At 51.6% G+C, this 25,102-nt stretch overlaps 5 protein-coding genes across 5 annotated transcripts; 3 read left to right on the top strand and 2 right to left on the bottom strand.

The window, feature by feature from the left end:
• Nucleotides 1-657: 657 nt before the first annotated feature.
• Nucleotides 658-2,805, bottom strand: UCRPA7_2892 (putative translation initiation factor 4b protein; the record flags this gene model as incomplete). The annotated part of the gene is made up of 7 exons (XM_007915469.1): nt 658-1,919; nt 1,991-2,272; nt 2,325-2,405; nt 2,468-2,473; nt 2,532-2,573; nt 2,683-2,742; nt 2,802-2,805. The coding sequence occupies 7 exons, from the start codon at nt 2,803-2,805 to the stop codon at nt 658-660; spliced, it is 1,737 nt and encodes a 578-aa protein (XP_007913660.1).
• An 867-nt stretch (nt 2,806-3,672) lies between these two features.
• Nucleotides 3,673-4,377, top strand: UCRPA7_2891 (hypothetical protein; the record flags this gene model as incomplete). Its single annotated transcript, XM_007915475.1, has 3 exons — nt 3,673-3,829; nt 3,885-4,001; nt 4,052-4,377. 3 exons carry the CDS (start codon nt 3,673-3,675, stop codon nt 4,375-4,377), a joined length of 600 nt encoding a protein of 199 aa, XP_007913666.1.
• A 173-nt stretch (nt 4,378-4,550) lies between these two features.
• Nucleotides 4,551-5,196, bottom strand: UCRPA7_2890 (hypothetical protein; the record flags this gene model as incomplete). The annotated part of the gene is made up of 2 exons (XM_007915463.1): nt 4,551-4,899; nt 4,955-5,196. 2 exons carry the CDS (start codon nt 5,194-5,196, stop codon nt 4,551-4,553), a joined length of 591 nt encoding a protein of 196 aa, XP_007913654.1.
• Nucleotides 5,197-7,516: 2,320 nt separating this feature from the next.
• Nucleotides 7,517-16,579, top strand: UCRPA7_2889 (hypothetical protein; the record flags this gene model as incomplete). Its single annotated transcript, XM_007915464.1, has 2 exons — nt 7,517-15,845; nt 16,002-16,579. 2 exons carry the CDS (start codon nt 7,517-7,519, stop codon nt 16,577-16,579), a joined length of 8,907 nt encoding a protein of 2,968 aa, XP_007913655.1.
• Nucleotides 16,580-17,730: 1,151 nt separating this feature from the next.
• Nucleotides 17,731-18,600, top strand: UCRPA7_2888 (putative a chain of the het-s n-terminal domain protein; the record flags this gene model as incomplete). Its single annotated transcript, XM_007915460.1, has 1 exon — nt 17,731-18,600. The coding sequence occupies one exon, from the start codon at nt 17,731-17,733 to the stop codon at nt 18,598-18,600; it is 870 nt and encodes a 289-aa protein (XP_007913651.1).
• Between the last annotated feature and the right edge of the window lie 6,502 nt (nt 18,601-25,102).

Raw genomic sequence — 25,102 nt, 5'->3', positions numbered from 1 at the left:
GGACCAGTCCAATTTTCGCAGCCGTCCGTGTTTGGCAAAGGAAAAAAAAACCGGGTGAAGAGGCTATTAGAGGAACTATACCAGGAAGTTGATTGAAGGCCTTTCATGGCACTGATATAGTCCATTGAAGTCTCGGAGAGGGAAAATAGTAGAATATATCAGGCCGTTCAGTGACCTTAGGCTTCGAATGGCCGACTTCGTCGATGCCGAAATGGTCCATACGAGTCGTCGCCATCAGCCAATCTGTGCTGTTGCTATTAATGGCTGGTCGTTTGTCCCCATCCTCGATGTGTCATCACGGCCGTATCCGCATACCACGTTCATGAATTGGAAAGCAACGCAAAGCAAAGCGGGTCTCAAACTGATGCCAAAGAACATGCGGAAGTTGCCATCGATAAGCGTACGAAAAGAGAGAGGAACGAATTTATGTACGTGGAAGGAGGCAAACGCCGAAGTGGAGGTATCCAATGCAGCAAGTTTGACGGAATTATCAGGACGCTGTTTGGAATCTCAGGCAAATTAGGGCTTGAATGAGTCGATGCATATGTCACGATGCTGCTTTCGACAATAGAACGATGAAGGATGAAAGAGGTGAAACTTTTCTTGTTCCCGAGACGTGATGACCTAAACAGCCGGAAGATCTGAAGTATCGTACAGTTAAGCAACAGGGCGACCTTGACCGCGACGGCTCTTGTTCGGTGCAGCGACGGTGGTCCAACCGTCCTCATCTTGGGTAGGAGTCGATGGCTCACCCGCGCCGGTTGCCTGAGAGGCAGCAGCTTGGCCACCGTTGGCTCGAGGAGGTCGACCTCCCTCGGCGAAGCGTCCGCCCCGCGGACCGCCAGCACCACCACGACGGGGACCGGTGGGAGCACCTCGAGGACCCTTCTGTTCGCTAGAAGCTGATCTCCAGTTACCACTCTCAGCAGCTCGCGCAGACTTGGGATTCTGCACGTTCTCCCTGGGCTCCCGTGGCTCGCGGGGTCTTGTTGGGATCTTTTGCTCAGCAGCACTACCATTTTCGCCTTCCTTGGCCGCTTTCTCCGGCGCATCAACGGTCTCTGCCGCAGCCTCAACCGGTGTCTCCTCTGCTTTGGGTTCTTCCTCGACAGCCTCCTTGGAAGCCTCGGCCTCTGCTTTCTCAGCAGCCTCCTTCGCCGCAGCCTCCTTGGCAAGACGCCGCTCTTCCTTTGCTTTCTCATCGGCTTCCTTCTTCTCCTTGAGTGCTTGCACCCTCTTCTCCTCAATCTCTCGCTCTCGGGCAGCTGTGTCAATCGGGCGGGCAGCACCGAAGGGGTTGTGTTTGGGGTCGGCAGAAGCCGGAGGGGGCGACAGCACATCCGGTGAGTCAGGCTTGTTCGTTCTCTTCTGCAAATTCAGCTTGGGGCGAGAAGCCGGCACGGCAGCGGCGGGAGCAGGTGATGGCGGTGCCTCGCTTCCACTTCTTGACTGTCCCGGTGACTTGGCGGGCGCATCAGGTCGCATGCTACTTCTCCATTGCATGTCTTTCTCAGCGGCGGTAGGAACTCGCTCTGGTCGCTCCGGGCGATCTGAAAAGTCACGGCGAGGAGGACGTGAGCCCTCTTGGCGGCCTTCACTAGGGCCCCAGGCTGCTGGTGATGTTCTCCGGTTCCTCGCGGGGTCGTCTCTGTTCTGGATAGTGCGAGGGCGGCTTCCTTCGCGTGAACCCTGGCGCTCCATAGCAGGCGGGAGCGGTGACAACGGGCCCTTTCTCTCCCAGTTCCCAAAGTCGCGGATCTTGCCATCGTCGACGGGACCACCCTCACGAGGGGCGCGAGGCTCGCCGAAATCACGGGGAGGACGACGGTCGCCGCCTCGGCTGGGCAGATCTGCCAATGGACCCTTGCGAGTCCAGTCACTGAGATCGCGATTGGAGTCGCCGCCTTCCCTTCCCTTGGCTAGTGGCCGGTTAGTGAGTTCATCGGATGTGGATCATATGTGGGTCAAGGTTTTTTGGGATGGGACGTACGAGGATCAGCAATTCTGACTCTGATTGTTCGGCCCTGGAAGCTCTCGCCGTCAAGGTCGAGGGCTTTCTGTAGGCCTTCGGGGGTTGCAAACTCTGCATAGCCGAATCCCTTGGGTCGCATTTGCTCACGGTCCTCAACGATTCGGACGCTGACGACCTCGCATGAAGCAAAAAAGTCAGTTACGGTGTCGACGGTGGCATCGTAGGACAGGTTGCCGAGATGGGCAGTGTAAGGCGGCTTGTCGGGGATTCGCTGGGGGAAGGAGTCGCGCTGAGCGTAGGCTGAAGAAATGTCAGCTCATGTTCGACGATAGTATATATCACGCATCCATACATCGTTCTCCACCACCAAAGCTAGATCCGCCGAAACCACCACCGCCCATGCGGCGTTCAGATGGGGGGAGAGGCTGAGTTCCTGAGGTGAAGCATTAGTAGACCGTCTTTCGCGCACGCAGATAAGTGGTTGACAAAGCATACCGGAGGCTATGTAGCAATGTTAGCACCTGCGAGCAGGACGTCAGTAAATGATTGAAGGACTCACCATAGGTATCCTCTACTTCATCAGCCCAAGATCCTCCATAGGCTGTATGCATGGTCAGTATATCCTCAGATTGGGATGAAGTCGGCCTCCGAGCGCGACCTCGACGAAAGGCTGGCAGGCCAGACTAGGCAGGAAGAGGGGCTATACTGACAGGAATCCTGCATGAATTCTCCATAAGAAAGCTTTTGAACTTCCTTGTTCTTCTTGGGAGCTATATCAGAGCCAAGTCAGTGCGAGTGCCCTTCTGCGCAACGGCGGGTGAGGGCTTACGCATGATTGCGGTTTGGTGGCCACGCGCAACGACGTCCTATCGTAGCGCGTAGTCAAGGGGGGGGGGCAGCCGAGACAAAAAGTCTTCCCCGGCTACGGACAGATATGAGAAATAGACGCAGGCGGATCTGCAACCAATCGGCTGGGTGCGATTGGTACAGAACAGAGGGATTGTGTTGTCGTCAAGGGGAGCGGGGATCCCGAAGTTCGCAGATGCGGGCAGGGAGGGTGATCTTGGGGGATGCAGCAGCGCAGCAGCAATTGACGAAAGTGGTTTTCGGGCGCTGCAAAAATTGAAGACGATGGAGGTGAATGAGGGTTGGACATTTTTTCACCAGCCAGCAAGGAGTGGGCGAGGCGCTCAATCCACTAAGCCCCGCCGGGCCTAGCGCCCACCGTCTGAGGTCCATCCCAGAAGGGGGGCTCTTCTCTACCGCCAAAAAGCACAAACAGGAAACTGCAGGGGGGTCCAACAAGGCCAGATCGAAAAAGGCGGAAAATTGAACCGCAAAAATTGTGGGCATGCATGCATCTAAAGAGGCACTCCTGTTTAATTATCTGAATTACATACATATCATATGCCCGTAATCCCGATCTCCGTCATTGGACAGGCGTAACGTAACGGCAACCAACGGTGCGTGCATCTCCATCTTCATCAGCGGCGTATCAGGGACGCTTTGAGATCCTTGGTTGAGTGGATGTGTGATCATGAGGATGTACGAATGAATGCAGGCATCTGAATTTCAACATACAACTGGTTTTGGATTTTCAAGGGGAAGAGCATACAGCCATGTCTCAACAACCTTCGTCAGATGCCGCGCCGCGCCGGCCTAGGAGCAACAATCCCAGCCTGGCCCTCCCGCCGGAGATCATGGATATCCTCTATCCCAGCCTCAAGGTCGGAGCTGCAGCTGGTGGCGTGGGCTTGTTTGTTGGTGCCGTTGGCGGCATCATGCGCAACACAACTCCAGTTCTCTTCAGTCTCTTCTCCGGGTTCCAATGGTTTACCCTCGGATCAAGCTACACAGGTAGGTCATTTATTAAACAACTTCAAAACCACTCCTAAGACTAATCCACATTCAGCGTCCAAGAAAATTGTGACTACGGCTTGGGGGGGCGAAGAGAACATGACCTCGTCGGACATGGTCAAGGCAAGCACCATTGCTGGCGGCTCTGCAGGGCTGGTCGGCGGGCTAATCCGTAGGTTGCAAATCTTTTACTAGAAGTAACAAAGACTAATATGTCTCCAGGCGGGCCGAAGAACCTCGTGCCAGGAGCAATCGTGTTTTCCCTGCTCGGCGCTGGAGGGCAGTACGCTTACAATGCCTACGCTCGCACCGCTGAGAGCCGGGCAGAGCAGAGGAAGAATAAGAAGAGCTGGCTCGATTCGAAATGGAGTCCACTCACTCCGCTCACTGACAAGCAGTATGAATCACTCCTAGAGGAGAAGATTTTAAGAATCGATGCAGAGATTGCCATCATCGACGACAACATCGCGGCAATTAAGGCGGCGGAAGGGAAGAAACAGGAGAACAAAGAGCCGAGCACGGGCGCACCTCCGAAGAGTAAGGCTTAACATGGAGCAGCTGCAGTGTATTCATAAGGTGTATCACTACTCAAGGCGTTGCATAGAATGTGGGATTGCAAATATACCCGGATACTTTCCTCCCATTTACTTGTAGCTAATAAGCTCAACCATCCAAGTGGGAGCTCATATCACTATTGACTATCTTACATATACCACTCTTCTCAACGTCGCTCATAAAACTCAGTCTCTCGAGAAGGCTCGACCACGCTCTCGGGCGGCACGTAACCCTCTGCGGCAATGCTGTCAGGTACGTCCTCTGGCTGATAGTACTCAGAGCCCTTGAACTTGGAGCCTCCCGGCCCGGGTGGGTTACGCCCGACATTGGCTCTCGATGCGCTGCTGCCTTGCTCAAGGATGTCACCGCTCTCCCGCCCCGCCTCAACACCACCCCTGCCGAGAACACCGCGTGGCAGGGCGTCATTGTCGTCGTATCCACCGAAATCTCGTTGTCTCTCGGCGAGCTTGTCCTCTGGGCCGCCCGTGCCTTCGAAAGCAGAGCCTTTGGTTTGCCTATTGCCAAGTTAGTCGCCAGCAATTCGAGGTTTTCAGAAGATTCAATGCGTACCGTCCTCTGGCGTCTAGGTCACCGCCCTCCTCAGGAGGAATGCGGCGATTATAGCCGGAATTTGTGCTGAGATCGGGGTGGTACTTCACTGCAGCACCGGGAAAATTCTTCTCGACACCGGAATCGACTCCAGCATCATCACTTCCGGAATAATTGTTGAGTCCTTGCTTCGATTGGTAGGTGTTGAGGTCCCGCTCGGCCTGGTTGGCGATATCGCGGAGCTGCTCGCTGGTGGGTGCCATTGTGTGTAAATTCAAATGTTGCAATTTTACAAATATCTCAAGTTGTCAAATCATCAATCTCAAGACACGACAGTGTCTGAAATACTTTAGAGCTTCTATTATATCTAAAGTGAGAGATTCCTATCGACGTCATGCTGAGGGCTCTTCACCTGCACATTTGAAGCATCTTGATGTAATTGTGGAGGGGGCAATGATCTCATAGACCGCGGTGGATCGACCTCTCAGACGTGTTGTAATTTTGTGGGACTAGCAACGCCATAACGAATTCAGGAACGCCTAGCTGTCATCTACAAATCTTTTACATCTCTAGACCAGAAAGCTCCGACCAGAGAAGGATTTACAATGGCGAATTATCCCAGAGAGGAGATCGCGGAGAGCAGCGGCTCCGCTCTGATGCTGACGCCGGAGCAGAACGTCCCTAACCTCCTTCACCTGCCGATATCTACTAGTGTAGGACATTATGTCTTTGAGTTTCAGTGTCAGCTTCCGTGATAGGAATACTTCGGAGTCGGTAAGAAATGCCGCAAAATTAGTTTCAGAAAGCGAATGCCATCTTTAGGCGGTCTCTAGGCCTACGGAGGCATCTTGCAGGTGGTCTTCCTTTCATATACCTACAAACCCGTCGAAGAGTCAAGCTTCGAACCTCTCCGCAACTCAATTAGATCGTTGTATTTCCGTAGATCTTCACAAACATTTCATATTTGCTCTGCCAATATGATGTCCCTGTTTAGCAGGCTGCCAACAAAGGGGGTTACGGGCCGCCGGGCACTGGGGTTTAGGGTTACGGGTCCGGCCTTCCGGCAGTCCCGGCAGACGCGGGCGAAATTCGGGGACCCGTCTCGCGATACGGAGCGAGAAGGCCTCATGCTTCTGAAAGCGTAACGTGATCTTGATCGATTTGGGTTGTCTCGTTACAGTAAACAGCTCGACACTAGACAGACTAGTGAGGTAAGTCAAAATCAAGGATGGCCGACATGTCCGTTATGGATGGATGCATGAGATGGACCTACGTCTCCCGTTGATAGCCACGTCACCCACATACTCGTCAAAGAAGCGTCACTAATCTATTCCACGCATACCTACCTACCAGACATCCCTTCTTTCTATTTTCCTTTTTCTTTGTTTAGTTGAGCGAGAGCTACGAATGGAGCGTTGAGAGACATGCCAATCAAGACATGCGGCGCGTGGGGGTCTAAGTCACGGCGTTTTCACGTTTCCCGGGGCCAGGTGTCAAGAATGGGCTCCCGTGACAAGCAAAGCGTTTGATTGATCAGGTGAATGCGGAGAGAATGAGAGGGTTCGGGACTGGAGACATACGCAGTACGCAGTACGGGGATGCGATGGCTTTGGAATTGAAGGCCCTGAGCTTGGCGTAAAGAGGCTAGACTCGGCCCCAACCACAAATTCCAGGGCGCTCTCTGATTCGAGCTCCTGACGCAGATTGGCGTGCACCCACCATCACCACCACGGTCCACCACTGACAGCGACACCGAAAGCGAAGTCACTTCCTTGTTTGGGGAGCTTCGGAGCAGCAGGTGGACGGTGTCAGGATGGTCTGTGGCAGGCCCGTCATTAGGGCCTTTGTTTTACCGTATTAGCTGGCTTATCTAGTAGTGCAGAGCTTTCCCCCCCCAGTGCACACATTCCAAGCTCTTTGTGGCCGGGCGTAACTTGCTGTCTGTACGGTACGGTACAGTACTGTACCCAAGGTAACCTGAAGGGCCGGCGGATTCTAAGCTTTTTGGTTAACGTAGCACTTACATAGGGCGGGCCCCAGCACCCATTCGGCACTAACCGAGTTGGACGGTGACGCTTACTTGATCCGCCCATCTCGACCCTCACCCTCTCCATTTAGTGCTAATCCGTCCACGAGATATTTGCGACTCGAGCCGCCATCCGGGGCGCCCCTTTCCCTCTACACACTTACACTCGTCGCTGCATGGACCTTCATCCTGCTGCAACTCCCCTCATCGCCAACTTCCCACCGTTGCAAGCTCCCAACGGGGTTCTGAGTGCCCGAGGCGATTGCTTTCTGCGTGCCCGTCTTTCATTGGAGCCCTCCCAAGATACGCACGCCGCCCGGGTCATTGGATACCTCTGCACAATAAATACATGCTGTGACGTCTGACTTGATTGCACCTTCGAGATGAGATCTCACGATCTGTTGGACTGAATTGCGGCCGGAGATGCCACAGCCCCGGCATTCCTATTGTATGGTTCCTTTCTATCATTGTGAATGGCGAACAACAACAGCCTACTGACAGCCGTCCTCCCAGCAGACAAGACCGAAGGACGCGCGCGGTAGAGCGCAGTGTGCAAGATGGCGCTCCTCAACCCTACCTTCATATTCGGCATATTCGTCGTCCTCTACCTCGCGTCCTTCATACTGTTCGCCGTCATTCGAATCCTCACCGGCCTCTCGATCCAGCGCATCGGCTACTTCTCTCTTCGACGCATCGCATACGCCCCTCGTGACGGCCTCAAGATCGAGATACGCGGGCTGGGGCTCAACCTCCACCGCCCGACCTTTGCCCAGCCGACATGGCTCAGCGTCGTGGTGAGCGAGCTGGTCGTGACCGTCGATGTCCAGCAGCTCGAAAGCCAAAAACCAGCCGAGGCTGAGCCGGAGGACGAGGATGACCCGAAGAACCACACCAAAGACAATGGACAGACGAAACCGCTGCTCAAGACGCCCAAGGCTCCGCTCATTCGGCGCGGCACTGCCAGCGTGCCGCGGAGCGAGACTTGGAAGAAGCTCACTCGGATCAAGGAGCGGCTCAAGAGACTGCACCGAAACGTGAACTGGCTGCGGATGGTTGATGTGGTGGCTACGAACTCGACGGTGAACATTGTTGATGTGGGAAATGTGCAGTTCGGAAGCTTCACAGTGGCTGTCGATACCAGGCGGAAGATGGTTGATCGAGCTCGATTCTTCCTAGGAACAAGGTCTGGCAAGGGTCGGGAGAAGCAACAAGCCGAGTGGATTATGACTTTACGGAGTGTTCTGTTCACAGCAGAGGGCAACGAATCACTGGAGATTCTGGACCACACTACACTGAATGTTCATGGGTTTCTGTATGAACAGCTGGACGGACTTCGGGACGCCTCTGTCGCCTTGAAATTGGGTCGCGTGCACATACCCTACGATGACATTGTCCTTTGCTCTAAGAAGTGGCAGCAGCTCCAACAGTCTGTGGCTGACCCATCCTTGGATGCCGAATCAATGGACGACTATGTCGACAAAGTGATCCAGGAACTTGATCACCCGGGCAGCACCGACCATGAGCTCATGCAAACCGTCTCGGACTCCAAGGAGTTTGTCAGCTCTATCCTCCGCGGCATCAAGGAAGTCCAGTTCGCCGTCAGCTTTTTCGGAATTACCAGGAAGATTGAAGCAGTGAAGACCTCTGGCAGTCCAGTATTACTCAATGCATCTATGAAGGAGGTTGGTATCGACCTCCACAGGCTGGATCCTAAGTCTCCTGCACACAGGATGTACTTCCCCTCGAAGGATATTGCACATGAGGCCCTAGCCGCTGCTCTATCTATCTCAATTGGCGTTGATGATGGCCATGGCAAGCCGCAACGGATCATGTATGTGCCCATGGCCACAACAACGGTCAAGACAACACTGCCATCCAAGACGGTCGAACTCACGGATGCTGGAAGCGCAGAGCAGCGAAACGCCAATATTCTCTTCGCAAACTCTGTCGTCACATCTCCGTCTGTGGACTTGGACCCCCGACATCTTCCACTGCTTCTTGCCATGCTCCAATCTCGTCCAAAAGCGCCCAGAGCTCATACTCAGCAACAACGCCATCTTCTGATTTCTCGCTTACTACCAAAGGCAAACATCAAGTTCTCAATGCATGAGCCTGTCATCCGCATAGCACTACCCCCTGTACTCAAGACAGATGATCCTGATGATTTCGACCTCATCATATCTTCAATCTCGTCGATATCACTCGACATGGAATCATTCCATTCTGCCGTCGAAGACATGCACTACTCATTAGCCTCCACAATGCGTGTGCAGACTCACGACTTGTACTACCAAACTCTTGACGGCAGCCGCTTCGACCTTCTTCAGACAGAATCTTTTGATCTCAAGCTTCAGATTAGCGCGTCTCCAGAGGTCCATGTCAGCGCCACGGGCAATCTCCAGACTTTTTCCATCAAGATGGTGCGGCCAGAGATCACTGATGGGCTGCGACAAATCGTGCGACAATTGCGTCTCAACGTGGAGCCTGACAAACGAGCGGTCTCGAAAACTAGCAAGGATCCCAGTTTCTTGCGTGCTATGCCACCTTGGCTCTTCCACTTCCATCTTCAAGCCTCGGATTTCAGCGCAGAAGTTGCTGGTGTTGATGAGGAGATCTCGGATGATACCCGGGGTGTGGCTCTTCAGCTAGAGTCATGGTCAGCAGAATATCGGGCGCAAAGGTCTGACGGCATCCCCAGGAGACCGGCTAGGAGGAGAGCAAGCAGCCGGACTAGTATCTCGCCGGATTCGGACATTCTCAAGGCTGTGCCGATCTCACCGAGGAAGAAGCACCAGAATGAGGGTGACGGCCGTCGTCTTGCAATCCACGTTCGTGGACTAGAAGCGTTCGTGGTAGAGTCTGCTGAGAAGTGGGAAGTCGAGCCTTTTGTCAATGTGCCGCGCTTCGAGGTTGCTTTCTCGACTCTGAGTGATGGCCATGGCCCCATATTCCACATACACTCCCACGTCAAGACTCTACTGGCACAATATTCCCTATACCGCCACTACGCGGTCGGGGTTGCCACCCTCGTCCTTCGAAAGGCGTTTGTCCGTACTAGCAAAGATGCTGCTGAAGCACGGTCCGGGACACGAACACCGGTTCGACAGACATTTGATACCAACTACCTGAGTCCCCCAATGTCGCCGGACTACCCCTTCGCTGACGAAAACGAGGCGAAGCCGGCTCCGGAGCTCGTCGCTGTTGACTTCAAGGTGGCATTTGCACAAGTCAAGGCAGACATGCCGGCAGATCCACCCCTCATGCTGCAAATCTATAATTTAGAAGCCGGCCGTCACCGCTGGGCGCCTCCCTTCTTCTCCTCGAAACTCATACGCTTGTATTCCGAGGCTCCTCGGATGCGGAGGGTTTGGGCTAGGATAGCCAGCATTAAGGGCGGCAGGCTTGACTACCGCGAATCCCGACGCAAGACTCCTGCTGGCGCCTTTGTGGATGAGAAGATGTTCGATTTTGTATCTGAGGCGATGCGAGTTGCTGTTCCCCACGAGCTCATCGTCAACAAGATATCTGACAACTTCATCAATGTGTTCAAGTCAGTGCAGCAGCTTCACCACAGGTTTCAAACCAGCACGAACGAGTATATTCTCGACAAGGTCCCAGAAAGGCCGAAAAATGTGCCGAAGATTTCTATCAGAACCCGCACGCTCTTGTTTGAGCTAGAAGATGGTGCGTTCGAGTGGAAGCTCGGCATGATCTACCGCGCGGGTCGGGTCGAGCAGTTACAGCGGCTGGCTCGTGAAGAAGCCTTCAGAGTCAAATCGAAGAAAATTCATGAAGAAGAAGCAAGGAGAGAATCCAGCAAATTGCGGGCCCGCTCGGTCAATCCCCGGGGCCGATCTAACAACTCGGCTTCCTGGGCAAGGAGTCGGAGCGAGGATGCTCGTCCTAGGTCACAGTCCGAAAACCACCCTCGAGGACGTGCACCACGATATGACCCTGAAGGCGGCTGTTCAGGGATGACTGGGAGTGCCAAAGTCACCATTGCTGAGGCTCGGCATAAGCTGAACCAATACTATGCCCAAAGCTGGAAAAAGCGGATCGACAGGCACTACCTAATGGCTCAAAATGGAATGAAGGAAATTCGCCATATGTTCTGGGGAACAGATCAGTTGCCTGACGATGTAGACGATAGCGAGGCAATTCTGAAGGTCCCAGAGCGCCCAGCCCTCATGTCCGCGCTCATCAATGACCTCCAGTTCACTATCGACAAACCCTCGTTCCCGCTGAAAGAACTGCCTGATTTCCTTCACAAAGTTGGGAAAGGCATGCCTCGTAATATGGAGTACTCGTTACTCATTCCCATGAACGTTCAGATTAACATGGGTGAAGCACGCATCTCATTGAGAGATTATCCACTGCCACTTCTTCATGTTCCAGCCATCCGATCTGGCCAGTCTTCTCGGCTGCCAGCGCTGTCGATGAGGACTGATTTCGTCATCGCTGAGGAATTCCGAGGCATTGAGTCGACTCGCCGGATAAGAGTCAATATCATTCCTCCGAAGAGCCTTGAGCCTGGCGCCACTCATGAGGGCAGCTTTGCCATTGACGTCAGACGCACTATTGGTCCGGTCAAGTCGTTCTCTGATATGAGCATTGACATCAATACGGCTCTACCGACGAGAATCACATGGGGTCCATCCTACCAGCCTGCGATTCAAGACATGATGATGGTCATTGAGTCATTTACCAAACCGCAACTCGATCCGTCTGACCGCGTTGGCTTCTGGGACAAGATCCGACTGAACTTCCACTCTCGAGTCCGGGTTGCTTGGAAAGGCGATGGTGATGTGCACTTCGCTCTAAAAGGCGCGCGCGACCCTTACCAAGTTACTGGGAAGGGCGCTGGATTTCTCATGTGCTGGCGTAACGACGTCCGCTGGAATATCCACTCGGATGACGATCCGAAGCGTTTCATGACGGTAGACAGTGGAGAGTACGTTCTGGCAATACCTGACTACAGTCATCATGCTCGAGAGGCTGCGCGCAGTAGTGGAGAGGATGATAGTCTCATGAGCGAAGACTCGCTGAAATCCGGTGCTGCGTTCAAGAAGGTCGTGATGAAGCTCTCTGGTAAGGTGCAGTGGCTTGCTGGTCTTGTGTTCGAGCAGGCTATCAGTAATGGCCTGAGAAAATTCGACTTCAAACCCCATTATGATGTCGTTCTCAAGGCTCCGAATTATGCGAAGGGAGAAAATGGCAGACCATACGATGCGTTCCGTGGCTTCCGAAGCCAACACATCCACCTGTCAATCGCGGTCAGAGCCCCAGTCGATCGTGATTGGACGTCATCCAACGTCGATCCTTCACGCAGTTACAATACTGTCCACCTGACGCCTCGCTTCTTCACCCATTTCTTCTCGTGGTGGTCGCTGTTCAGCGGCCCCATGTCTCTTCCCATTCGTCAAGGTCTTCTTTGGCCCGGCCGTGAGAAGAACAGCAAGAAGTTTGGCCGACACCTAGCAACGATCAAGTACAACCTCCTTCTTGCGCCGCTTTTCCTCAGCCATATCTATAAACACAAAGATGTCGAAGATTACTCGGAGGACGCCGTCTCGGCAACTGGTATCAAAGTCCGGTTTGATAGCTTCATGCTTGATCTTCACCAGAGGCGCGAAGAGTTCAACACTAGAGACAAGGGTAGAAAGACCCAAAGCAGGACGACGGGAATGAAGATTCATTCAGCTCAACTCGATCTAGCTTCAGCTGATGTTCGTGCTGTCTCTGCTAGCATCAAGGGCACAACAACAGAAGCTATTCACAAGAATACACTGTCGACATTCGTCACTGATCAAGACGATGATGGGACGGATCTGTCACGCTTCACAATTCCTGATAATGACTTTAGCTGGATTGATATGGATGATTTCGTCGAGCTCGACTGGATTCTCCCTACTGAGCCGAACCCAGACACGACAATTCTTCCCCTTGCCTATGCGCCAAGGCTCACCTATTTCAGACAAACGGATATCGGGGGCGCTATTGATGGAGACCCTGATAGAACCAGCCCATTTGGTCAAGAGCCTACACATCTGTGCATCATGACACAAGACGATGACCCACGGAGAGTACAGCAGCAGCTCGTTCAAAATCGCCTAGAACAATTACAAAAGCAGATGGAGAACCATACCCGAAGCATAGGCGAGGCAGAGCTCAAGTTGATCAAGGACGGCGACGGTCAACCCTCGCTCAAAACCGAGTTCGAAACCCTTGCCGGACACAGCAATGTTCTTCATGACAAGAAGTCATTCCTTGAGGGAATGCTTGAGCAGATGACTGTCTCGACGGTACAGAGCGACGTCAAGGAAAGGACAAATAGCTCCAGTAGCGATGGCAGCACTTCTGAAACGTCAATGAAGATGGGAGAGCAATCCATGTCAATTCCTTCTGGCGCAGATTTTGCCAGCGACTTCAAGAATCGTTTTGTGGTCCATAATATGCAGCTCAAGTGGAACAACACTCTCAGGAATATTATTCTACGCTATATCCACCAAGTCAGTCAACGACGAGGCTTTGTCTACTATCTCTCCCGGCCCGCTGTCAAGTTTATCCTGGATATTGTTGAGGAGCAGGCCAAACTCAAGGCAAACAAAGCCAAGGCCGATGCCGCTTCGCCCGCTACTGGCTCAACAGCATCAACCAACGGAAATGGACTTGATAGGGAGACCACAAGGGATATTGAAGATAGAATCCGCAAAATCCTGCAGGATGGTCGCAAGTTTGTCAACGCTGACGAGTCGAGCGGTGGGGAGGAGAGTGTGCCAAATGTCTCCATGGAGGATCTCTCTGGCGGCATAGCTGATGGCTTCACGCCGCAGAGCAGCTACCATGTTCGCTTGATTGCTCCGCAAATCCAACTACAGAGCGACAAGAACAAGAAGCACGTGGTGCTGGTCACGGCAAAGGGTATGGAGTTGAAGGTAGTAGAGGTCTTGGACAAGGACAGAATCTCGGATATCGTGAGCGGTCTGGTCCAAAGGCGATTCCTGGTGAGCATGGACAGCACTCAATTCTTCGTCACTCATCAGAAGTGGTTCTCCACCCAGTTGCTGTCAATGTACTCGGGCAGCACCTATGGCACGCCCAAAGGAACATCCTGGCCACCTTGGGTGCCCATGGAAGTCATGTTCGACTTCCAGACAGATCCCTTCGGATTCAAGCGAGTCGTGCAGAAAACTTCGGCCATGCTGCGTTATGATAAGTACAACACGCTGCGGTTGAAGTACAATGACGAGGTCAACACTGGAGAGGCTGGCGCTAGTCCATCCGACGATTCATCTGACAGCCGCATGGACAATCTGTGGGTCGAATTCCCGCAAGCGAGAGCTATCTGCAATTCATCACAGTACTATGCGATCTACGTCATCGTGTTGGACTTGTTGATGTACAACGAGCCCTTGGAGAAGACTCGAAGCGAGCGCCTCGAGAAGATCATGCTCGCGTCCGACTTCAGCGACCTCCGAGGAGCCCCCGAGATGGTCATCAAATTGCAGGATCGCATCCGCCAGTTGGAAGAAATCAAGACGCACTTCCAGATCCACACCAAATATCTCGATACAAAGGGCTGGGAGGATCGACTGGTCCTGGAGCGAGATCTCGCTGCTTGCGAAGACGAATTATTCTTCATGATGAAGGCGATCACTACTTCACAGCGGAAATATGATACAACGCAGAGCAATGCGCTGTTGAAGTGGAGCATCTCAGCCAAGGAGATTGTCTGGCATCTCATTCGCGATTCTAATGACCCTCTCTGCGAGCTTCAACTGAAGGATGTCGAGTACGACCGCACAGACAACTCTGATGGGTCGCACATCAACCTGATTCAGGTCGGCAAGGTGCTTGGTCTGAACCTACTGCCCGATGCAATTTATCCTGAGATGGTTGCTCCTTATCTCGAAGATCCCCGGGCCGCATTTGACATGGAGAAGCAGCCCATGATTCGGGTGTACTGGTATATGCTTGAAGCAATAGCTGGTATTCCGGTCATGGACCAATTCGAAGTGAATCTCTTTCCAATGAAGATCCAGCTAGAAAGAGAAGTGGGCAAGAAGCTGTTTGAGTACATCTTCCCCGGCATCGAGGGCGAGAAACTCGGCGCCGGTAAGAACGACTCGCCATTCATGATGAAACAAACGCTACCCGGCGGTGACGAAGATGTGGATGCGGATGATGACTCTCTGAGCGGGTCGGTCGGACGGCTTGGCTCAGCTGCCTCTGACAAGGAGAGAGACCCAGGCTCGTTCATGACGAGAGCTGGCTCTCTTGAGCTGAGACTCCGGCCAACATTGACTTCTGACTCCAAAGTCAGTCCAGTGAAGAAGCAGGCGCTGAGCATCCACTCTGGTGAAGGGCATTCGTTCAGATTCTTCCGCTCAACGGGCTCTTCTTCTAGAATTCCTACCAAGAAGGCCTCGCGCGAGTCGCTCCGGTCAAACAACACACCTCGCCCTGGAATCGGTCGTAGCGGGACCGGCTTCTCGTCCAAGTTTGATGCTAGCTCCACTGCGAGCGACTCGAAGAAGTCTCGCTTTGCCTTGCGCAAGTCTGAAGCAAAGGAGAAGACCACTTCAGATGATCTGACCATGATGATCAACAGAGCATCCAGCTATATGTCTTTTGCTCACATTAAACTGCCATCTGTGGTGTTATGTCTCAGTTACAAGGGCAAGGGCGATCGCAATATCGAAGATGTGCATGACTTCGTCTTCCGTCTGCCAACGATTGAATATCGAAACAAGACTTGGTCTAATCTCGATCTTGCCCTAGCGCTCAAGAGCCAAATCATCAAGGCGCTTATCAGTCATACAGGTGCCATTATTGGCAACAAGTTCAGCAAGCATCGTCCCAACACAGCGCAGCAGTCTAAGCTCCGTGAGTTAGCAACAAGCTCAGTCCTTTTAGCGACACCTGCCCTAAGCGAGAGTCGAGAGAACAGCGATGATTCCAGCAGCATATTCGGCACTTCACCTGTTGACTTCTCGCGGTCCCCGCCGAGGTCCTTGCGAGGCTCTCAGACCTCAATTCCAGTGCCTCGCAGTGCGAGCAGGAGCCCCAGCATTGCCTCCAGCCGCTCATATCGCAGCAGCAACATGCAGATCAACACTAGTGGAGTGGGTGGACATACCGTGTCGGTGCCGAACTTCCTCATGATGACGCCGCCGACTCCTAAGGAGAGAACGGCGACGGAGTCGAGCTCGAACACAGGCTTGGGCATCGGCCATCTGAGACCCGATTCAAGCAGCAGCATGCGCGACTTTGGCAAGCGGCCAACTAGTAGCGCCAGCACGCTCGGAGAGTCGACGGAGCGGCGAAAGTCGACGCTGGGCCTTGGGGGCAGTAATGGCGGCGGCTTCTTCAAGAAGAACTTCAATGCCTTTGCGTCGAAGCTGCGGGACCGAGAGAGCTCGTCTAGCTCGACGATTGGAGATGAGCGACGGAGGTCGCGGTTCTCGGTTGGCGGCAACTCGACGCTAGGTGGAAACGAGCCCGTTGATGAGGAAGAGGAGGAGAGTGGGCAGGAGAGCGAAAGGGAGAGGGAGAGAGAAAAAGAGAAGGAGGTGGAGAAGCGGCGGCTTAATCGAGGGCTGCGGGTCAAGACGGGGTAGGAGCCGGGATCCGAGCTCGAGCATCAGTGAGGCACACATGTATTCGGTGGCCATTGTATATTCAAGCGCTGGGAAGACGGGCAAACAGGTTTGCATTGGAAGGATAGAGGGAAGGCGCGTTTGTTTTGATACAACTGTGAGATAATAAATAGGGGTACTAGTCTCGGACATCGAGCCGAGACAAAAGAGTCAACAACATACTGGTGGGAGTCGGCTAGGGAAAGAAGCACATGGAGCCGCATCCGCACTAGAGTCATCTGAGCGCATAGCTCGTTCTTCCGTTTGAAATACAAGATTTCTTATGATCATCGATTGGATCTCTCTGGCTCTGCTTGTGTTTTCTATTTGAAGCAATTGTTTGTATAAGATACTTGAGGCCATACATGATGATAGTCAAACAAAGGTTTGGCATAGAGGGAGTGCCGGCCGGTTGTGGTTGAGGCCGTGCCCACTGTCGGGACCAGGTGGGCTAGAGTGGAGTTCCGGGGCGGCCCGTCTCTAAGGTTGATGGGTTCATGGAACAAGTCTTTCTGTTGGTATGAATCCATGCCGGTCCTCTCTTTTTCGCTATTTATAATAGACGCTGTAACATGAAACAGGGTTGGCAAAGAAGCCGTTCACAGCATCGTAGAACCAGGTCTGAGTCCAGCGCAAATAGTATTCAGGTAGGAAGGCACTCGGTGTGAAGCTTTCAGTACGATTGTACGCTGTACAACCTAGCCGACCACGTATACTCCTCCGCCAGGGTAATAAATGTTAATTCTTGAGGGATAAAGATACTGAATGTTACGAGTTGTAATACTCATCAAGAACTCAAAGGGTTTGGTTTAATGCTATGGGTCTATCAACTCTGCAAATGTGGTAATCGTTTGTTGAGGAGATAATGATACCCTTGCCGAACTAACTTTAATTATTACCCTGGTGGAGGGGTAGATAGGATTAGATGCACATAGCTGGTACTCTAGCCTCCTCTGTCAGACAAGATGGCTGTGTTCTCTAGGCACTGTTCGGGCTCGAGGCTCCGGATTTTAAAAAGAAAGAGCATCATGACTGTGAATTTCGTGGTGATTCCACCGGTCAGCTGCTATTGCCAATTCCCACACTTGAAATCGCCATCACATTCAGCGATCTGAACATCGCTCATTCTATTCATGGCGGAGATCTTCGGGACCGTTGCTGGCTCTCTAAGCCTTGCTGCGCTTCTGTCCAACTGCGTTGACTGCTTCGAATACATCCAACTAGGCCGTCATTTTGGTCATGATTTCGAACGATGCCAGCTTAGGCTGGATGTCGCCAGAGTTCGTCTGAGCCGGTGGGGTGAGGCCACTGACATGACCACTAATTCCCGATCTGCCACGCAGACCACAGGCGAGAGGAGCACTGAAATGGCAAAGATGATCCTTGAAGAGATCGTTCGCCTCTTTCAGTCTGCATATAGGACATCCAAGCGATATGAGATCAATGCGAATCAGCAAGACCTGATTCCCTTCCGCGACGAGGATTTGGGCCCTATTGCAAGGACACTCCATAGTCGCTTTACAGACCTCGCTTCTCGTAGACAAGAGCGCACAAGCATAATCAAGAAGACAGTCTGGGTGCTACACGACGGAAAGACCCTCGAGCGATTTATCAGTCAAATCACAGATTTGATCGATGATTTGTATGAACTCTTTCCGATAATTGATATTTCTACAAGATTGGCTGAGATTGAGGTTGGAGAGATTAACGATGGGCCGACCTTGGAAGCTCTGCTGGATGCAGCCGAGGGCATTGATCCATCTTTGTCAGATGCAGCTTCGAGGAAAATGGACACCATTGCCGGACGAAACTCTGCCCAAGAGGTTCGTATGGAAGGAAGTTCAAGATTTCAATTAGGCAATCAGTATAGCGACAAATATCAGGCTGGCAAGGTAGAAATTCGGGAGCGAACGATCAACAGCGCTGGCACAGTCATGGGCAGGGGAGAGGCCAGAATCCAGATCGGAAATAGGTTCGGAGGTCGTGGAGTCCTAGATGACTGACTATGAATGGATGCAATCCATTTTGTCGAATAATGAGCTATAAATACTGATCAATTTATGAAGAAACAGCCTCGCAACGATGTTGTCAATGGCCATGACACTTCACAGTGTTTAGCCACTCTTCAGAGAACCTCGTTACCCTCTGTGGTACCACAGCAGGTATAATGTGTGTACCAGTGCTGCGTTACTTTGTGGTCTCTGTACCTGACACCCGATGAACACATCCACTGGCGACCCGAACAGCGTACTATCGCAAGCCACCACCAAACTTTTGTCAATTGAATACGTATAAGTATCTTGTGATCATTGGAGTTGCATGAAGAGTCGAAATCCTGAAATTCAGATAAGGCCTTAATCACGTGGTTGACTGCATTGACTGTGTTGACCGTATCTCAGCCTCACGAAGAAATCAATCTGATCCAGTGCTTCATCCTCCAGACTTCCAGGTTCACCCCAGCGGGGTCTGCGCAGAAACGATTGTGCTTTTGATATGTTCTTCTGGAGAGAGTCGGCGAATGTTTCTTGGAATGAGTATCAACTCGGCGATTTTCAGCAGCCAAAGGTCGCTTACCCATCGTGCACAACTCTGTCGAAAGGCAGGCCATGGCAGCAGAGAGGTGCCGCGAGATTGAATGGTGACACATATTGATACCGTGATCTCTGATGAAGTGCCAACTCATGATCTAAGGCGAAATGAATGCCGAGTTTATCTCAGCAGACAGCTCGACACCGCGGCCGCGCTCGAATACCAATGTTGTCCCCATTTTACATAGCCAAGGCTACAGTGCGTGGGCTGCCAACCAAGCCGTTCACCAACTCGGCAATCCCGGAGAAGACCACTGCAATGACAAACATATAGATAGTTCAAACAATACACACACTGTGGAGGCCAGTGGACACTCAAGAATTCAAGTCGGGAACACTTATTACAATTACTTGGACGGTCTAAGACTGGAAGGCAAGCCTCCATCAGCAGCAGAGATTGCGATTCTGGTACAACGACAGAGAGATCTATTCGTCAGTTCTCTAAAACCAGATCAGGACGGAGCGCGCTATGCTGCAATCAAATTGGCATATTCTGGAACCTGCGAATGGCTGCTTCGCGAGCCAACATACCGCGATTGGCTTGATCCAGGCAAACTTGAGCAACATCATGGCTTTCTTTGGATCAAGGGAAAGCCGGGAGCCGGAAAATCAACGCTGATGAAATTCGCCTTGTGTGAGGCTCGTAATAGGAGGGAACAACCGAGTATTATCCATTTCTTCTTTCACGCGCGAGGACATAGTCTCGAAAAGTCGACGATCGGAATGTACAGGTCGCTACTTTGGCAGCTCTTCAACGAAATTCCCCCCCTTCAGAAGGTCTATGATCCACTTAAGCAAACCTGGTGGAACGCCAACAAGGTTGAGCAATGGCCAATTGAGCCACTAAAGGAGCTGTTCAAAGAGGCAATACAGCATCTCGGACAGCGCACTCTGATATGCTTCATTGATGCTCTAGACGAATGTGATGAGGACCAAATTCGAGATATGTTATCATTTCTGGAAGAGGTCTGCCAGAAATCAATGCAAGCCGGGACTCGCTTTCGAGTGTGCTTCTCAAGCAGACACTATCCACACATCACGTTCATAACAGGGCTGAAGCTTACTCTAGAAGGTCAAGAAGGGCATGATCGAGACATTACTACCTTCATAGAGAAGAATCTCAGAATTGGAAAGGGTAGTACCGTCGAGCAAATCAAGCAGGAACTTCGACAAAAGGCATCTGGGGTTTTTATGTGGATCGTCCTAGTTATCGGGATCCTCAATAAGGAGTTTGATAGAGGCAATATCCTAGCACTGCGCCAGAGACTGCAAGACATGCCTACTAGTCTGAAAGGCCTTTTCCGCGATATTATAGAGCGAGATAGCGAGGGCGGAATCAGACTACGTCTGTGCATTCAGTGGTTACTCTTTGCGACGCATCCGCTGAATCCAAGTCAACTGTACTTTGCTATCCTTGCGAGTCTCGGGTCCGATGAGGCATCGATCTGGGAATCGGACGATATCTCGGAGGATGATATCAAAAGATCTCTTCTCAACTTTTCCAAAGGGCTTGCAGAGATTACCAGATCTGAAGAACCAACAGTGCAGTTCATCCACGAGTCAGTGAGAGACTTTCTTCTTAAAGAAGATGGCCTCGGTCTCATTTGGCTCGATCATGACATGAATTTTGAGGCTCGAAGCCATGAGCTTTTGAAACAGGGCTGTCTCAATTACATAAAAGACGTAAGTGCTCGGAAGGCTACCTTCAAGATATCAGCGGATTTCAATACCTTGACCGAGAAATTCACGTTCCTGGAGTACGCTGTGCGTAATGTACTGCACCATGCCAACTTGGCGCAGAAAGGTGGTATCGATCAAAAGGGCTCCATCAACAGCTTTCATCTACGGCAATGGATTCGACTCAGCAATTTTGTCGGAAATCTCAGAACACGCCAATACACCCAAAATGCATCTCTGCTCTATATATTGGCCGAGAACAATCTATCACATCTCATTGCCATTCACCCAAGTATCCTATCATATCTCGACGTTGAGGAAGAAGCTTATGGGACCCCCCTATTGGCAGCCCTTGCAACTGGCAGCCACGATGCTATCGAGACATTTTTACTCGCTGAAAAGGAACGACAGCGCTCCAACGACCTCTTTCAGACCATGTGCGACCTTTATCTCCAAAGTGAACGTGAACGCTTTGATTCTAGGCTCCGGTACTCGAATCAACGGGGTGTTGATTATTACCTGGCACAGCACACAAAACTGGCATATGCTCTCGTTTGTATTGGACGCATAGAAAGTAAAAGAGCAGCCTATGACGTGTTTCTCAAAGCTCTTGAAGATGGCCACGTCGGCATTGTTATGCTACTTCTTGACAGTGGTAGAGTTAAGATCAATGCAATGTATGATGGCGGTCGAACACCGTTTATGAGCATTGTCATAAAAGGGTACGAGACTATTGTCAAGCAACTCTTGACATCGACCGAGGTCGAGGTTGATGAAAGCGACAATTGCGGCCGTACACCGCTCGCATGGGCCGCAGGAAAAGGTTATGCTGGCATTGTCGAATTGATTCTGCAGACTGGAGACGCTGATGTCAACGCAAGTGATGAAGGTGGCTGTACGCCTTTAATGTGGGCCGCCAGGCAGCTCGACGAGAATATCGTCAGGCTTCTCCTGGAGACTGACAAGGTCGATGTTAATACAAGATGTAAACGTGGACACACTGCCCTTGAGTGGGCAGCAGAACTGGGACAGGAGGGGATCGTCAAGATGCTTTTAGGAGTGGACCGTATCGAGACCAATGTGAGAGACAACAGCTGCAAGACACCCCTATTTGTTGCTGCTAGGAAAGGTCATGAAGGTATCGTCAAGCTACTTCTCGAGACCGACAACATCGAGGTCGACACTCGGGATAATTATGGACAGACACCATTATTTGTTGCTGCTCAACAAGGACACGATGGTGTGGTCAAATTACTTTTGCATTCACATAAGGCTGATGTCGATGTACGCGATACCTTTGGTAATACACCAGAGTTTTGGGCAACATTAAATAATCATGAGTCTATAGCATTATTACTGAGATCAAGCTCGGATAGATAAATATATCAATTGGCAATTACAATCAAAACAGCAGCGACAGGCAAGTTGAGTATAATAAGTGTCTCGCATGTATTCATAGACATAGGCTAGTCAGACATCTGATCCTTCGCCAGGGTAACAAACGTTATTTCTGAAGGGTAAAGATACTAAATATTGAGAGTCGTAATACTTGTCAAGAACTTAGAAAGTTTAGTTTAAGACTATAGGACTATCAACTTCTATAAAGGTAGTAATCTCTTGTTAAGGTGGTAGTAATATCCTTGCTGAACCAACATTTATTACCGTTGAGTAGTAGTTTGATGTGTTGCCCCACACGATGGCCGAGATCCGATGCAGCATCTATGTGAGCTTCAAGTCCATCAATAGGAAGCCAGCAAACCCGACACAAGCGTTTGCCTTTTAGTTCTCGCACCACTGTGACGGGCCACTTTGGGTATCCTCAGCACTCATCAAATCGAAGTCCCTGCTTAAGATAAACAGGAGAAGGTTACCTCACACATTCTTCCTGCAAGAGATAAGGGATATTGGTGATCACTGCCTAGGTCGAATTGAGCCTAGCCCTATCTTGCAAACGTCTTGATAAATTCCGATTAAGCGCCGGCGGTGCGATGGTAGATGTTTGACAAATCTTCCTGAGAAGAGATGGGCCAATGGCTCAATCATCGCTAAACAATGTCTCCCATAACGCCTTCGGCATCTCGCGCCCAGCGTCGGACGAGAGCTGAAGCTGCGCAGAATCGCCCGCGGACTCGGCAGCGGAGGACGGTTAGCTGTCTCCCATGCCGCTTACACAAGTTGCGATGCGATCAAGGTATACCATGTCAGAGTTGCTGCCGTTATCGACGTGAGGATCAATGCCGACATAACCCGCCTCCAGGGGCAGTACAGACGGAGGAGAATGAGAAGGCGTCGACACCCAGCACTGTGGTCCTGCCTAGACCTGCTACCGGTGCAAACCGTTCTGTTTTCCAAAATGGAAGCATGCGTGACTTCCCACCTTCACCCTTGAGTGTCGTGACGGTTGATGCCCGGCAGGATCTTCCCTCGCAACATGTCCGCTATCTCAACCAGGCAGATGGGAGGCTAGCTGGTTTCATGGCAGATGTCAGTCAGTATCGGCACTATCCAGCTCGGGAAACAAATGGACTGGGTGTCTCGCAGGATGTATCCCGCTCAAAAGTATTCGATCAACCACAAGAGGTGATGTCGATAGCCTCCCTCACATTAAGGAATCCGTCTTCAGCAAGAATGTGCACGTTGCTCGACGAACAGCCGATGTATTGGAAACAATACTTGACCAGCTTGTTACCGACGCAGACCCAGAGCGATATCCTTGTTTCGTACTTTTTTGAGAATATCAACTGGGTTTACCAGGCTATTCATGCTCCATCCTTCCGCACAGAGTATGCGGGATTTTGGTCGCTTGATGTCTCTGAGATTGATCTGATCTGGCTAGCTCTGCTGTACATGATGCTCTGTATGAGCGCACTTTACATTCCTTCTGAGATGGCCGAGGCAGCTGGATTTGATGTATCTGAACTCGGCGTGTTGTCTCGGCGGTGGTATGCCGCTTCACGTCAAGCGCTGCAGTCCGGGGGCTACGATTGTAAACCCACTGTTACCCAGATTCAAGTTTTTCTCATCTCTCAATTATATCTATACGGCACGAAGAATGTGGAAGCTCTGAACTCGTATGTCTCCCAAGAAAGCTCTAGGCACTTTCATCCATGTTAACGTGCAACAAGCCATCTTGGACAAGCCGTCCGCAATGCCCAAGCTTTGGGTCTCGACAAGGAGACCCCTCCTACCGTGACCGACTGTCTCGAACGCGAGATGCGTCATAGATTATGGTGGGATCTTGTGTCCTCTGATACGTATGTGTAAAGAGATCATATATCCCATAGTAGTTACTAAGTCTGCGCAGTTTCCAATCACTCTGTCTTGGGCGACCTCCATTGCTGCAGTCCCATCTCTCAACTGTACCTTTTCCATCAAACTGCAACGACGTGGATATCACCACAACTAGCATCAATATACGGCCTGAATCCGAACCAACAGAGATGAGCATGCACCAATGTCGCGCACGAATTTTCAAAGTATTTAACAGATTATACAATGATGGCGGTGTCCACTTGTCTTCATACAACTTTGTCTCTGACATCGATGCCGAAATCACCAGTATTCTTGACTCGGTTCCTTGGTTTTTTGCACTGCCGCGAGAGTCGGAACCTTCTCCTTACTCCCGACTACCGTCGAGCTTCAGCTTCATCCCGTGGGGCTATCACATTCTGCATAGCTGTGTATACGTTCAACGCTTGAGAATGTATCGCCCGTTTCTGCACCCTCTGGTTGGTGATTCGTGGCAACGCTGCTTAGACGCGGCGTCATCTGCCCTTGTGGTCTACAGGGACCTACGCTCTCAAGATGTTCCCCGGTTCCAGCGGTCTCATAAGATGCGCGTACAGGCCTATCAGATTGTGTCAGCAGCTATGGTACTTGCCACATTTCTCCTTGTCGAAAGACCTCCGGATCCGGATCGAATTCGTTCCGACGTTGACATGGTCATGAGCGACCTGCAAAGTTTTGCGTCAAATTCCACGGAGAGCGACACGCGCTCTGTGCCATTAGTAACAGATGGTCTCAAAGTGCTTCAGCGCATCTCGATGTTGTACGACGCACGATGCAACACATCGGGCAGGTCCAGCAATTGCCAGCGCAACAGCGACCCGCCAACCTCCTTGGCGCCAGCCATCTCCTCTGTTTTTGGCGGCGAGACCTCTGCCCGCAAATACCTAGAAAGATGTGCTATCGAATACATAATCAACGACAACATGACTGACCAAAATGCTAACATGAATGC

Source organism: Phaeoacremonium minimum (genome assembly GCF_000392275.1).
Source record: "Phaeoacremonium minimum UCRPA7 unplaced genomic scaffold PA7_03_scaffold_215, whole genome shotgun sequence".
In the NCBI taxonomy this organism is placed as follows: domain Eukaryota; kingdom Fungi; phylum Ascomycota; class Sordariomycetes; order Togniniales; family Togniniaceae; genus Phaeoacremonium; species Phaeoacremonium minimum.
Note: the sequence above shows the minus strand (reverse complement) of the source record. Positions and strands in the feature narration are given on the sequence as shown.